Raw genomic sequence first — 16,943 nt, 5'->3', positions numbered from 1 at the left:
GAGTTTAGTGAATGGGAGTCAAAACAGTAAACTATAATTAAACAAAAAGAAAATATGTATTAAAATTAGTAGTTGTATATAATAATAAATAATTTCTTATGCGTAGCCCCTAGCATCTAGAGAATGGCAGAAAGTGAGCAGACATAGTTATTTCTCGTATCGTATTATAAACGGCTTTCCGCGGATATAGAATGTACAATTATAAGATTAAGACTAGTTTTTTTAGCCCCGAGGTGCCGAAGGCACCGGTTAAAAAAACTGGTTTTAATCTTATGATTGTACATTTCTATATTTGTAGAAAACTGGATATAATACGATGCTAGACATAGTTTTTTCGTATGGATGAGAACCGGTTCCTATCCACCGGATTCGAATGAATACGAGAAAAAATCTTTAATAGCCCAAAGCCTTACAATTAGCTACATAGTTATATCCTACATCTTTTTACAACTTCAATATAAATTCTATTGACGTTTCCATAAAATTAAGTATGTTTTTCTCTTATAAGATAGGATGTATCCTCCCCAAAAATAGATAAAAACCAATGTACCAATGTGTAAATTTTTCGATAGGTGGCAACTAATCGGTCTAGCGGTTATCGATATATTTTGGTACATACTGCCTCTTTGATTAGAATGATAAAATAATTTCTTTTTCTTTGGACGCCATATCCCTTTAACTCCACTTTTGAATTAAATTGGCGCTCATTTATTTTGGACGGATCAATCTTGCTGCTTTCAGGCAGGGAGAGGACAATGAAAGATAAATAAATATGATGAACTGAATTTTAGTTTCCGAAAGTGTGCGTAGCTTCCGCGTCCTATCTCAATTTTTGCTACTAGCTAAAAAAGCTTCAAACTTAAAAAAAATAAAAATTTGAAAAATTTAAACTTTTGAATGTATAATGTATAAATCGTTTATACATTAAATTGCTTTTCCATTTGACTGGAGTCGCTGAAAATAGGGTCTGCAATAATTGGGTACACTGTACACTTTAGGAAATTAGGGCTTGAATGTGAAATCCATTTTCAGCTGATCATAAATATACCTTACCATCCACAGAATAAGGAGCCTAAATTTCATACATAGGAAATGTAAGTAGATAAGTTCATTGTACTTTTCATTGTCAAAAGTTGGTAAAACCATAAAAGTGTTCTTTAAAAAAGGGACTCACTAAAAAAGTTTTAGACGAAGTATCTGATTGACATCTTATTTCCTTTCAATATGAGATTAAAAGGAATAATTTGGACAAATATCGCAACATTTGTCCCCTTATTTGAACAAAAAAAGGGATCAACTGCAGTTCACGGTAGAATATTCCTGGTAACAAATATTTCCAAAAATCTATGAATTTTAAAGAAGGCTGCTAGCTGCCAAACGGCTGAACGTACAGATCATGCCCGCACACTGTTTTAAGCGGCACAAGAAGGCCTTCAAATAATCTGGAATAGCCACAAATCAATAATGTATAATTTTCTCGCAGTGCAGAGAAATGCGCGAAAAAGATCTCTTTAACGCGTTTTTTCTTCAGTGAAGCTTTCCCTGTGCATCATTGGATCTTGGCTATTCCAGATTATTTGTAGGCCTTCTTATGCCGCTTAAAATTGTGTGCGGGTATGATCTGTACGTTCAGCCGTTTGGCAGCTAGCAGCCTTTAAAATTCATAGACTTTTGGAAATATTCGTTACCAGGAATATTTTACCGTGAACTGCAGTTGATCCCAAAATAGAAATATGCCATTTTAATTTCTTTATCCATTTTCAACTTACTTTATAAAAACAGTTTTTTTAGTAGAGATTGTATTTTTTACTCAATTCTGTACCTAAGTAATTTGAAAATTTAAATAAAATTAATATCATAATTAAGCTATAATTAGGTTATAATAACACATTTAAATGAGCGTATGGGTATTAGGGATTACCTCAATGTTTCAGCAACCTAGTAAATACTTTAATAGTTATTTCTCGCATCGTATTATAAACAGCTTTCCGCAGATATATAATGTACAATTATGAGATTAAAACCAGTTTTTTTACCCCCGATGTGCCGAAGGCATCGGCTAAAAAAACTGGTTTTAATCTTATAATTGTACATTTTTATATTCGTAGAAAGCTGGATATAATACGATGCTAGACATAGTTTTTTCGTATGGATGAGAACCGGTTCTTATCCACCGGATTTGAATGAATACGAGAAAACTATCCTATTAACCACTATGGTTTTGCGTTTAGCACGTACCAGCTCTGATGGTAAAATAGCTAGCTGCGCTACCTAGAATTGGCCTTGAATGTATTTTAACTATTTATAAATGTTTGAAACACTTAAATTGTATAGATGCACCACTAAAACCAACCAAACAACCCCGAATGGTAAATTAACTAAATAAACATTTAGGTAAACCTTGAAATCCCTACTTTACATACATATACAGGGATAGGATGATAACAGATAAATTAATCTTTCTTTTGTGGCAATTTCTGCAGTATATATTAGGGCGTAAAGGTTTTTCAAATATTTAACTGTAATTATTCCATATCACTTTGATTGTAAAACAATCAACTTTGTCCAGAAGTCTTTACTTGCATTGATTGAATTGCACTTATTTTATTTTTAAAAAGCATTATGTAGAATCCTATAGAATTTGTATTTTTTTTTTGTATTTTGTAAGCCTTAGGAGATTTTTTTCAGTATTTCGCCTATTCTCCCTATTATCTATAATGCCATAGAATCGTATTACAAGTTTTTACGTCTCTAGTAGGACGGAATTTTGTTCCTACTCGATCCCGACACTACCTCCCTTACATGATTTGTTTATTCCTTTAACCCTGTGGTGTGAATATACATGTTAAATGTAAATAGCAGATCTGAAAAGCATTTAATGCAGTTTTTCTCTCAATTTCTAACAACCACTTTCCCAGCTCTTCTAAACACACTATGGTAATACTTTGGAATTCTTAATATTTATTCTTTAAATTCCGTCAAAAAAATTTAATTAAAGCTGTTCTTAGAAGCCGTTTATAGTGCCTAATGAAATGACAATGATAGGCCAGTATACATTTTACCATTGGTCAATTACTATATATACTGGACTAACTTTGGTCATTTGTTCTGGATTTTGTATTAGGCACTATAAGCTTTCCTTATCATATTTATTGTGTGTCCGTCATTCCGTCTGCCCATATTTTAAATTAAGTTATTATTACTTGAGAAACTGCTCTATAATTGTCTGTGTCTGTATGTTCTCCAATTTTTAATACCAGCCTATCAATATACAAAAATAGAAAAATAGAAAAATACTAGGATTATTATAAAGACGGCACGCTAGGGCTCATCTGAATGTTTGGTTAATAGTATTTTATAATATATAATTATTATATATTATAATCTCTAATTTTTAATTTTAGTTAAAAAATTTAATTTTTTTTTTTGGGGGGGGAGGGGGTTTCATTTTTTTGGGGGGGTTGGGTGTGTCCCAACCCCCGAGAAAAAATTATAAACCTTCTTGGGACCTATGAGAAGCTACCCTGTTAAGGAGAACCCGATCGGTTCAGCGGTTAGCGAGGTCCTTCGGTACAAACAAACATTCAAACATACAAACACACAGACACACATCCTGTTACTTTAGTATAAGGATTACAACATTATTTTACATAATTGTCCTTGTTAGTCTTCAAGTCGATTATAAAACTTATAAAACAAATTTCTCTTACAATTGTAAAAAAAAACTAGACAGCCCAGAAAACCAGCTTTTTTTGTGCTGCTTTTCTACCGAATTTTTTTTACCACTTCACCATAGTGTACCTTTCTCGTTTACTAAAATGTCAATGGCTTTTTGCATTCTATTTCAAGTTGTGTTTGTGCATACATTTTCATACATTTATACTAGGGTTGGGCCGGATACTTTTTTGGCCGGATACCGGATATCCGGCTGATTTCAAATGCCGGATATCCGGCAAATATCCGGTTATCCGGCCAAATTACCGGATATCCGGCCAAATTACCAGATATTAAAGTAGTAAATGAAAATTTCTTTAATTTAAGTTAAACTTATTCAGAAAAAATGTTCTTCTAGCTTCAATAATAAGAAAATTATAGCCATATAAGATTTTAAAAAGCAGATTTTTTGGTGTAAAGTAAAAAAAATTATAGAGCTGGATATCCGGCCGGATAGTTTCAATATCCGGTATCCGGCCGGATATTGAAAATTGCCGGATATCCGGCCACACCGGATATCCGGCTCAACCCTAATTTATACACATTTTTCATACATTTATACACATTTTTTATACATTTATACACATTTTTTATACATTTAAACACATTTTCATACATTTATACACATTTTTCATACATTTATACACATTTTTCATACATTTATACACATTTTTTATACATCTATAAACACATATTTTCAACCCCTATTATCAACACTTTTTGTATGATAGTCGAACACAGTAATAGTGTCTGACTGATTATGGCATAACAAAAAAATTAGCCAATGAGAGGCCGTTATTGACCAATGGTAAAATTTATAGTGGCCTCTCATTGGCTAATTTTTTTTGTTACGTCATAATCAGTCAGACACTATTCCTGTGTTCATGATAGTCTTATAGGATGGTTTCTGGCTATTTCAATGTTGCCCTAAAATTGTTTGCTAGATTTTATTCCTAACCTTCCTCTTTGAATTAATAGCCCCTACACGCAAGGGGCCTGTGGACATGTAAAATATCTGGATTTAAAGTTTCTTGTATGAACTTGTAAATATCAGTCTATGTATATTGTATAACTTGGTGTTAATCCATGGGAGATTTTAGTCTTTTTTTTTAATTTGAATTTATAATAGTCTTATAAAAAAAAATCTTAAAATAATAAGAAAATTTATTTTAGGATTTTCAAGCCATCAAGAATAGCCCAACAAGATGAGAGAGGGACAAGAAGGTAAATATAAATCAAAACTAATTCATTAAAATTAAATAAATTATTATTGAGGATGATAAGGTCCTTAAGTGGCACAGAATGAACAAGAGTTTTCTGTGTGTCATATTGAGCATCAAAACGCGCACAAATACATGTGATTTTGGTAACTTTACAATATTTCTCTAAAATCAGCCATGTGACGTCATAATAATGAGTGATTGTCCATCTCTTTTTAGGTTTTTTTTTCTCACTCTCCTCGCATCCCACTCATTTTTATGACGTCACAAGGCTGCATTTTTAGATACTTTGTAAAGTTACGTTATTGTGTAACTATGATAAAATTTAAGTATAAAAAACCGTAATAATTTGAATTACATAAAGCGGCTAAAAAGCAGTCAATGTGAATTTTATGGCCAAAGTGTTGGCAATTGGAATCAACAAAATCAGACACTTACCTCATGTAGCATCTGAGTAAATCTCATATTTGTAGACATACGTGTATAGAAGGATATACGGACAGACGTGCTTCACATGTGAAAAACAAACTAGTAATCCATATGGCATCGATTAATATCCGCTTGATTAGAACCGGTTCTAAGTCATACCAAAATATCATGTATAGCATTGTATTTTAGAAATTTTCCACGAATAATAAAATGAAATAAAATTGATACCAGTTTTGTTAGCCCTGGACTTCGGCCCGTCAGAGTTAACAAAACTTTTTCATTTAAACATCCGCGGAAGATAAACGAAGAAGAAGAAAGTTCCTCAACAAATCAGCATGTTACGTCATAAAAACATGGGATTATCCATCTCTTTTTTAGGGGTTTTCTTTCCTATTCATCCTCTCCTCATTCGTCATTTTTATGACGTCATTGAGGGACTTTCTTCATCTTCAGATAAACAATTATTTTTGTATTTCAGATGGTACCTTGTAGTGATAGTATTATTGTATATTGGTCTCCTAACATCATTCAGTCTCAACGTCAGTCTACTATTAAGAAGAGAATCAAGGGATGTAATTCTATTTGTTTTAAAAATCCGCCAGTGTTTATTGAACAATAATGATAATTTAGCATAAAGGTCATAAAGTTAAGGAAGCTGCCTTCTGTTACTGTGCACGGTTTGACAAAAAGTTGAATGTTTAAAGCAATTTCAGTATTGTTCTCAAATTGGCAAAATTACAGGTAGAGTTACATATCTCTTGCCTCCTCTATTCTTTTACTTTAATAATCACCTATTAAAATCTTTACTACTGCTTTATTGTCAACAAGCAGCTACGCCCCCTAGAAGCCTCTAGGGGCACTTAGGGTAGGAGGGGGAAAAGTCGACATCATCCCATTTAAATTTGAGTTTCAAAAGAGTAAAAAAATAATTTTTGGGGGGAGGGGGGGTTTGACACCCTCCCCAAAAAAAGTTTTAAACCTTCCAAGGACCTATAAGAAGCTTCACTGTAAAGGAGAACAATATCGGTTCAGCGGTTAGCGAGATCCTTTAGGACAGACAAAAAACACTTACTACTTTATATAATAGGATTATATTTTTTGGAATTCGATATTTGTGTCAAATTTTCGCAGTCTTCGTGACAAATATACACTTAAATTGGTCCTACTGCGCTGGAATACCTGCACTAAAAAACTAAAAGGATAACGTTGACCCTCAAGACTTTCATTTTTATTCCACGGCCTTTATCTCAGGGTCACAATAGTGCATATTTAATAATTTAAATCCTTTTAATATGAGAATACTCTAATCCCAATTTTTCGTACTACTAAGATTTGCTCACTTTAAATTCTCTTCAAAGACATTTAGCACTCTTAATATGAAGAAAAAATTATTGAAAGGGAGAATATGCAAATCTATTATGGATATAGGAATATATAAATTGTTTAGTGAATTTATTTAATGATAATAAAATGATAAAGTAAAGAAGAATCCAAGTTGAAATTGGAAGATGGTAATAGAATTTATTCTCCTTTATCCCTGGTAGGAAAAAAATAGAAGCAGCATATATTTATAGAATTTGAAGGTTCTAATGGGATTAATTATTGAATTGAATTGATGTATCCTTTATCCCTGGTACTAGAGAATTATAAGGATCTTATGGATTATATTTAAGAATCCTTAATCCCTGGTAAGAGAGAATTATAAGAGGCTTAATGGATTAACAATTTATTTAAAGAATCTTTTATCCCTGAAAAGTGAGAATTAGAAGAAGCCTAAGGGATTAATTAGAAGGATCTACAGCACATAATTATTTGATTGAAGAATCCTTTATCCTTTGTAAGATAGAATTAGAAGGAGACAATGTGAATAATTATTTAATTGAAGTATCCTTTATCCCTAGTAAGAGGCTAATGGAATTAATTATCTTATTGAAGAATCCTTTACTCCTGATAAGAGAGTATTAGAAGGAGTTTACGGAATTAATTATCTTATTGAAGAATCCTTTATCCCTGGTAGGAGAGAATTAGAAGGAGCTAATGGGATTAATTATTTGATTTAAGAATCCTTTATCCCTGGTAAGAGAGAATTTGAAGGTGCTAATGGGATTAATTATTGAATTGAAGAATCATTTATCCCTGGTAAGAAAGAATTAGGAGAAGCTAATTGGATTAATTATTGAATTAAAGAATACTTTTTCCCTGGTAAGATAAAATTAAAAGGGGCTAATGGAATTAATTATTTTATTGTAGTATCCTTTATCCCTGGTACGTGAGAATTAGAAGAAGCTAAAGGGATTAACAATTTATTTAAAGAATACTTTATCCCTGGTAAGAGAGAATTAAAAGTAGTTTACAGGATTAATTATCTTATTGAAGAGTTCTTTATCCCTGGTAAAAGAGAATTAAAAAGGGCTAATGTGATTAATTATTTGATTAAAGTATCCTTTATTCCTGGTGAGAGAGAATTAGATTAAAAGGAGCTACAGGACATAATTATTTGACTGAAGTATCCTTTATCCCAGATAAAAGAGACTCAATAAGATTAATTAGTGAAGTAAAGTATCCTTTATCCCTGGTACGAGAAAATTAGAAGGAGCTAATGGGATGCAAATTTTCAAACTGAATTAAATTCTCTCAACTAAGGATCGGTGTCACTAAATTTGTTTTTTTAAGGAATAAATTAGAATGTTCTTGAAAATTATTTATGCGCAAAATCAAACATATTATTCAGCAAAACATATATTCTTGAGATTAAAAAACACAGAAATAATTAACAAAAATGCCTGAATATAATTTCTTTTAAATAAACTCAGTTAAAGTGGTGCGGGAAAGAGGTAAATTAGAAAAGGATAGATAAATGTTTTATGATAAATAAAGAATTCAGTGAAGTTTGATGCAATCGACTATTAGTGTATTTAAAGTTCACGTAACACAATAAATATTTTATTTTGAATTGCTAAAGTTACAAGAGGGTGTTGCCCCAAGCAATATACAGCATGACCCTCAAAAAAGTATTTTTAAGCATCTGCAGCCCATATTTCTCAATGAATTAAAAAAAAATGCATATGTCCTTGTTCTCCATAGTATTCCACATAAGTAGATATAAAAATATTTTTTTTACCTCCATTAACACCGGAGATTTTTAGAGCTAAAGTTTTGAAAAAGTGACTGAGAAAAAGAATTTTTTTTTGTTTCTCTTATTTTTTGGATGGTTATATTATGTTTTTCTGGCAACTGAATAATGAGACACAAAGAAAAACAAGTTAACTAATTATTTCTTTTTTATTCCACCAAAAAATATAAATTTTTAATGGCAAAAAATACTACTGAATGAATTGATAATATGCAAATTTTAGGTTATTTATTAACCCTTATTTGAGAAAAGGATTAATTATGACAGTTGCTCCGCCTACTTTTCTGACATCTCAATAATTTAATAGGGGGTTAATTAAGCTTTTTAGACAAAAAAATCATTATGTTTTAATTTTATTTTCTTCATAACTTTTTTGTTATTAAAGTTAGGATTGTGAAACAAAAACAATTTTCCTGCTATATTCATAAAGATTTATTTGGTTTTTTAATCTTAAAAAAATTTGCCTAATAAGTAAGTTTTTCAAAATATCATTAAACTAAAAAGACTCAAAAAATATGTGTAAAAAAATGCTTTTTACTCAAAAACTAAATTTTTTATTTCATTTTTGTATAAAGTTTCTGCTAGTAACAAAAATAAAAGGATTTCTACCTTAATTTTGCTAAAAAAGTCATTTCATGTTAAAAGTTACTTTTTCCTCAGTCACTTTTTCAAAACTTTAGCTCTAAAAATCTCCGGTGTTAATGGAGGTAAAAAAAATATTTTTATATCTACTTATGTGGAATACTATGGAGAACAAGGACATATGCATTTTTTTATAATTCATTGAGAAATAAGGGCTGCAGATGCTTAAAAATACTTTTTTGAGGGTCATGCTGTATATTAAAGAAAAGTATTGCCATTAAAAAGTAGAATCTAATCAGCAAATCTTTGATATCAGAACGTCAGACGGTTAACCAAAGGGACTGACATATAAATGCAAATATAGATAAATAGACAGATGGACAAACAGACAGACAAACATATGTACAGACGGCTTATTACACAAATGGATAGACAGACAGACAGACAGACAGATGACAGATGGACAGACGGACATATGCACATATTGGCAGACAGACAAATGGACAGATGAATAGACAAATAAATTGACTAATTGATAGACTGCGGACAGGCAAATTAACAAACAGAAGGATATTGCATCATTCTACTTTGTATTTAAAAAATCACTGTCCTATTGATGAAAACTTGTTGCTCCGGGCATTTGAACAAATAGATTATTATTATTATTCAGAGGGAGCCAAACTGAGAATGCACCAGTTTTACCAGGTATCTATCTATTTATGCATCTATTATTCTGCCTATCTATCTATTTATCTATCCACATCCATTTATTAACCTGTCTATCTATCTATTTATCTATCCATCCATCTATTAGTCTGTCTATATCTTTCTATTTTATTGTTATAAAAATAGCCTGAAACTATCTCGCGACCTATGTAAAGCTTTGCTTGTATGGAGAACTTAATTGGTTCAGTAGTTATAGCTTCAGACAACAAAAAAACTTGCCTTATTACAAAGTAGTAAGATGTTTTATGTCTTTGGCGTAAGATTTCGAAAACTACTTAACCGATTGAGTTCTCCATTTTTATGGAAGCTTCACATTGTTCCCAGTGATGGTTTTGGCTTATTTATTTTTTTAAAGAAAAATTTAAGTCTTTGGATGGTTTTGGTCTTTTTATTGCTTTTCCTACACCTTTCATGCTGCTACTTCTAAGTTTTGCTTAATAGTAATAACACATAATTGTTACTTTTAATTGATAAATATGCTAAACGTTATTGCTGCATTACTTATTGATATAATTGTCTTAGTTTTAACTTTTAATGGCATTTAGCCTTGAAAAAATATGTTTAAAATGTATAAAAAAAAATATACAGAAATGCAGATAAAACCAGAATGACAACATTTATAAAAGCGAAGCTTTACAAATGAGACCATCAGGAAAAAAACAGGGAGGTAGGAGATTTAGTTTTAAATTACCCTGGTTCCCAAAGTTGCATAACCTCGTTAACTGGTTCGTTGGCTCAAAAACTTTTATAAAATTTTAATTGATTGGTTTTAAACTAATCCTATCATATAAAGTAGTAGGCGTTTTTTGTCTGTCCCGAAGGATCTCGCTAACCGCTGAACTGATATTGTTCTCCTTTACAGTGAAGCTTCTTATAGGTTCTGGGAAGGATTTAAAATATTTTTGGGAAGAAGGTTGTCTTCATCCCCCCCCAAAAAAAAAATATTTTTTTACTCTTTTGAAACTCAAATTTAAAATGGGATGAAGTCGACTTTTCCCTCTCCTACCTTTAAAGCCCCTAGAGGCTTCTAGGGGCGTAGCCGCTAGTAGTTTACAACCTAATAATGTTAATCTAGGGAAAGGGTTTTATTATTGGCATTGGATTTGTAATAAAGTTTATTTTTCATTGTCCCCTATGATCCATTCGACAAAGAAACAAAAATAATTATATAATGTCATTTCAGGACATCATGGAAACTGTCCCAATTTTGTATAACTTTTGCGGAACATGTTCCAGTTACGTCATATTTTTCGTTCCCGAAAAAGGGAAGGGGGGAAAAAAATCTCTTCAAAAGAGATGGGGAAAACCCCCTTTTCTCCCATCTCTTTTTTCTTCCCCCTTCCCTTTTTTTTCTTTCCCCCCTCCTTTTTTCGGGAAAGAAAAATATGACGTAACTGGAACATGTTCCGCAAAAGTTATACAAAATTGGGACAGTTTCCATGGTGTCCAATTTCAGCATTATTTAAAATTGTATTATCTAGAATTAAAAAAACAACTTAATGGTTTAATGAAGTATTCTCAAAGTTCAGGATTCCCAACAGAAATATAATTTTGACTAATTACCCTAGGAATTACCATAGAGAAGTATTCCGTCAGGTCATTTAGCTTTAAAATTAACATAATTAAAAATCAAATGTACGAAAAATACCTCTGATAATAATTACAGAGTTGCTATGCTTCCACCATACTTAACTTATGGCCATCGCTATCCGTCCGGCCGTCCTAACATTTCCAACACAAATTGTATGAAAGCTTCGCTGTTAAAAAACTGAAGTTATTTGTTGAAGAACATGAAGCAAACATTAAAATGACAGTGGACAAAGATCTTAAATGCAGGGATAAAACGGGTTGCAACTTTAAATGTTATTCTCTTTATATATCTTACTAGTGGCTACGCCCCCCTAGAAGCCTCTATGGGCACTCAAATGAATGGGTAAAAGTCGTCTCCCACATTTTCAATTTGAGTTTTAAAAAGAAAAAGTAAAAAAATGGGGGGTCTTTTTTATTGTGAGGGTGGAGATACCAACCCCCAAAATATTTAAAAATCTTTCCTGGACCTTTAAGAAGCTTCACTGTAAAGGACAATCATATCGGTACAAAGGTTGGCAAGATCCTTCGCTACAGACAAAAAAGCTTATTACTTTATATAATAGGATTGCCAAGGAAAAGTTCTATGTAGTTTCATTTAGACTTTAATAAATTATAAATTAAACCCTTGAAATTAAAGATCAGATATGTCACTTATTAACGCAGTAATGATTTTTTTTAAATTTTGTGATAGAAATATAGAAAGAGTCTATTTCATTTCTATATTTATGCTTTGGGTGGTTTTAGGCTATTTTTCTATCATCTTCTTACCCCATTGGATAATGAGCCCATACAGGAGTGATGTGCTGCTAGTTAATTAATCAAATTTATTTTAAAAAAACCTGCACACGGACAATGAAGATGATTAAAGTACCTCAAAAGATTATGACGTCATACGATAAAATAACCAATGAGAGGCCAGCATAAATTTTACCATTGGTCAATTACAGTGTATACTGGCCTCTCATTGGCTATTCTATTGTATGACGTCATAATCTGTTGAGTGACTTTAATCATCTTCAAGGGCAATTATATCACCAAGTAGCTCAACAATAACAAGCTATAAACATTTTCCCTTTTTTCCTGGCTTAGTTAAAGCAGTGTATAACATTTCAAAAGACATTTTTGTGTCAGGGAAATTGAAATAAATTTTAAGAATGAGATACAAACTTGTCCAGGGCATATACTGGTTAAAATTAGAGGGGTGCATAAGAATAATGTAGCAGTAAATTGTAATACAGTAATTGGACAAAAAGCTTGTTGAAATATAATGTTTAAACTGTAATAAGCTATGTTATTTAAATATATCTGTACAAAATAAAAATAAACTAAGTTGCAGTTGCCTTTATTCTACGGTAGGATAGATCATTTATTATATCATAATTATTGAGTATTGAACTGTTAGGACTTCCATTCAAAGGTCGTGCAATCAAATGGTTAGTTGTCTGTTGGGAGTTACTTATTCAAAAGCATTCCGTTAAAATTAAGTTAAAGTGAATAATGACTATTGTCTTTGTACGATCGAAGTTTGCCTAGTCAATAACGAATTTTGTTGGATATAAATGTGTTTTTCTCTACTCTGCCTTATGCACGCCCCTGGCTTGAATGCAGATCTGCAACAATACAATTCAAGTGAATAGATGCACACAGGACCTTTGCCCTTCCCCCCCCCCCCCCTCAAAATAACAGGGATCAAGGAAAGTTTTAAATTCTTTCCTTGCCTCTAGTTACCACAAAGGAAAAATAATTTTCACAAAAAATGATGTATTTTGGAAAACGACAATTGACTGTTAGCATCCTGTTAGTTATTTATCTATATTCAAAAGCAAAAAAAATAAGTATGATTGTTGGATGGTTGTTAATTAGGACAACAAAAAAATTATCTTCAGATCAGATATCCAACTAGTTAACTTCTAAAAAACTTGTGATTTGTATCCCAAAAAAATTTGCAATGCTCTTCTTTTGGTTTAGCCTTAATTGATATCATTTGTGGGAAAAACAGCAAAATTACACAAAAAAACAGCAAAATTAATCTTAAAATGATATAACAAGTCCTTTTTTCCCTTACAGTTCATACAACTTTATTCTATATTTTTTCTTAGAATATTATCTGACAATTCAAAATAAAAACTAGTTTTAACTTGAATTTTTATAAAGTAACGAAGCCTTTTTTATCTCCATAGGGTTTTTCATGAGCATTTGACATTTACTCTATCCTGACATATGAAAGTAACAGGATGTGTGTCTATCTACAGAATGTGTGTCTGTCTGTAGCTTAAGATCTCTCTATGGTTCTCCTTTACAGTAAAGCTTCTTTTAGGTCTATGATATTAATATATGTATATTTTAAAACCCTCAGCAAAAAAAAACATGGTTGAAAGCTGTTCTTTCAAACAGAACTTTTTCACTTTGCTTCGCCAATTATTGTAGTTAACAATGTCACCCTTGTTTTGTCCTTGCCCTCTTTTTTTGCAATAATTATAATAATTGTCATTTTTTCTTTAGTTTATTGAGTGCTCATTCTTAGTCTAGAATTTTATGGATTTTTTACTTTTTTAAATGTTCTAATATTTATCAATCTTAATATTATATTTATATCTTTAATACTTCTCTATATATAAAATAAAATGTTTTATGATTTACTTTGACTGACGGATCTTATTGATTCCTAAATAAATGATTCATAAATCAATCGATTTTTTAAGGCATTAAACTATTTAAAATTGAAATTTTTTTATCATATTAATACTGTTCTTTTATTGCTATTATATCAACCTAAATTAATTTTTGAACACTTTAATTAAATGGCTATCACAGCAATTTCTATTCATTTGTTATTTAAACATCTTAACATACTTATGGGCTTAATTGACATTATTTTTTGTCTGAAGCTAAAAATCCCAGAAAATGCTAATCCAGATTGTTCGTACTTTAAGAAAAGCTTTTTAAAATTCTTTAAGTGGTTTAGGCTATTTTTCTTACCTACCCCTCTTTCCTCTAGAGTCTTGGGGCGAAGCAACTATTAATTTTTTGTTAATTTAGATAATCTTGATGAGTATTCCGCAGAGTTACCTGCTCCTGTTCGCAATGTTGGTGACGTCACAGCTGTCCAACCCAGCGGTCAGCTGAGTGGGGTAGGGAGTGAGAAAGGGAAGGGAAGCATACAGAGTATAACAAATAATGGAGCTCTAGCTGGCTCGGAGTTTGCGTATACTACACCATGTCTTGTTAAAGGTAGGCTTAATTTTGTAGTTAGGGCTTCTAAAACTGCGTTTTCCTAATGTCATTCTGCCCAGAATAATTTTAATCATATTTCTATTTGCACTCTATCTATCTACCTTCTATTATTTGCTATCTGTCTCTATCTAATTTCTAATAATATTTATATCTTTACCTATATATTCTACCTATCTTCTTGGTTTTTTTTTGTTTATATTTTCTATCTAGATCCGTGTAGTGCTGGTAGCTTTTTCTCCTGTGATCAACAGAAATGTCTCCCGTGTCCCAGGTTAGATTTTTTCTGTAGTGCAGCTACTCTACAAACTGCTTTTTTTGGCAGCAAATCGGGCTTTACTATCGATCTTTACGTTAGTCGGTGTCTTATGTATCAAGTAATTCAACTTAGAAGAGTCCTTTTTTGGGAGATGGAATACAACCATAAAGAGTCGACTGTTTTTTTTATGGTATGAGCAGTCATAGTTCTCCTATTAGTAAAAACTCACTGCATATTAACCAAAGTTTATTAATTCTTACCTATCCCTGGCCTTCGTATGGCAGGTGTCATGGATTCTAATCTTTCATGCCTAGCAAAGATTCAAACAGTAACATCTATATTATACTAGCGGCTACGCCCTTAGAGGCCTCTAGCGGCACTTTAAATGTGTTTTTATATTTAAAATATGTCTATGTTGCGTTTGACGTTTATGTTTGCGTTGAACTCTCATTCTAATATCAAGAAACGTAAAAAGAATTTCGATTTTTTGTGATTTCTCTTGGGAGGGTGGTGGTACCCTCCCCCAAAATAGTTAAAAAACCTTCCCGGGACCTATGAGAATATACCCTGTTAAGAAGAACCCGATCGGTTCAGCGGTTAGCGAGATCCTTCGGTACAGACACACAGACAAACAGAAAACATCCTGTTACTTTAGTATAAGGATGTTACTTTTGGTAGGTTCTAAACCATTATCTAAAAACTTATATATTCTTAATCCATGTCTTTGTGTTTAGGGATACTTTTCAGTCTCACTGGGGCCAAACCTCTTGCTTGCCATGTCCTAATAGGTAAGATACTTTCTCGTATTCATCCGAATCCGGTGGATAGGAACCGGTTCTCATCCATACGAAAAAACTATGTATAGCATCGTATTATATCCAGCTCTCTACGAATATAAAAATGTACAATCATAAGATTAAAACCAGTTTTTTTTAACTGGTGCCTTCGGCACCTCGAGGCTAAAAAAACTGGTTTTAATCTTATAATTGTACATTCTATATCCGCGGAAAGCCGTTTATAATACGATGCGAGAAATAACTATTATCAATAAGTTGTGTCCATTAGAAGTACATCATTGGCAATGCAGAAAAAGAACAGTAAACTCAAATATGCCAAAAAAAAGAAAGTGTTTGATATATTTAGAAAATGGGATCTACTGCAGTTCACGGTAAAATATTGCTGGTAACTAATATTGCTAAAAATCTATGAATTTAAAAGGCTTCTAGCAGCCAAACGGCTGAACGTACATATCATGCCCGCACACTGTTTTAAGCGGCATAAGAAGTCCTACAAATAATCTGGAATAGCCATAAATCAATAACGCATAATTATCTCGCAGTGTAGAGAAATGTGCGAATAAGGCCTATTTTACGCGTTTTTTCTTCAGTGAAGCTTTCCCTGTGCAAAATTGGATCTTGGCTATTCCAGATTATTTGTAGACCTTCTTATACCGCTTATACCGATCCAGAAAATGTAATTATCAAACTGGAAACATCCTCATCGAAAATAATGAACATACTTTTAAATGATTTTGCCAAGATTTTAGTATGAATAAAAAATAATATGAGGGGTTGGGTGAATGAAGAGGGAGTCTAAACTTACTGAAAATAGCTTAAACCCATCACAGGACTAGTGAAGACACTCTGTGGTTAGCGGGATCTTAAGTGACAGAAAGTCAGAATATGCATTACAGATAACACATTTAAGTAATTATCATAATTTTTGTACTTTTCTTATACATTATAAAAAAAACGCAGGATAAATATAAACAGTATTATAATTAGTGTTATAATTAGATCAAAGAAAAACAAACAAAAAAAGTAATTTAGATTAAAAATAAACATAATGTATACAAACAATAAGAATATTGATGCATTTTTAATTAGATTAATGTAAAAGTTATAATAAGAGGTCTAGGTCGCCGCCAAAAAATAACAGATAATTGAAAAAATGGGCCGTTTGACCAAGGACGTTTAAGCCTTTTATCTTAGGTTGGGGGGTTAAAACAGGGTTTTTAAAGGTTGGGGGGGGGGGGGAATAATCTAACGTACATCCAAAA

The 16,943-nt window shown here is 31.8% G+C and overlaps 1 protein-coding gene across 1 annotated transcript in view; it reads left to right on the top strand.

The window, feature by feature from the left end:
* The window catches only part of LOC145319822 (uncharacterized), a 52,125-nt gene that overhangs the window by 16,353 nt on the left and 18,829 nt on the right, over window positions 1–16,943 (top strand). The window contains exons 6-11 of the mRNA XM_080162185.1: window positions 4,888–4,938; window positions 5,842–5,931; window positions 9,749–9,783; window positions 14,434–14,625; window positions 14,839–14,899; window positions 15,619–15,672. Of these exons, the coding sequence (XP_080018311.1) occupies window positions 4,888–4,938; window positions 5,842–5,931; window positions 9,749–9,783; window positions 14,434–14,625; window positions 14,839–14,899; window positions 15,619–15,672 (483 nt within the window). The remainder of the gene's footprint in view (window positions 1–4,887; window positions 4,939–5,841; window positions 5,932–9,748; window positions 9,784–14,433; window positions 14,626–14,838; window positions 14,900–15,618; window positions 15,673–16,943) is intronic.

The sequence above is a fragment of the Acartia tonsa genome, chromosome 5, assembly GCF_053477335.1.
Source record: "Acartia tonsa isolate MP-2025a chromosome 5, ASM5347733v1, whole genome shotgun sequence".
Classification (NCBI taxonomy): domain Eukaryota; kingdom Metazoa; phylum Arthropoda; class Copepoda; order Calanoida; family Acartiidae; genus Acartia; species Acartia tonsa.
Note: the sequence above shows the minus strand (reverse complement) of the source record. Positions and strands in the feature narration are given on the sequence as shown.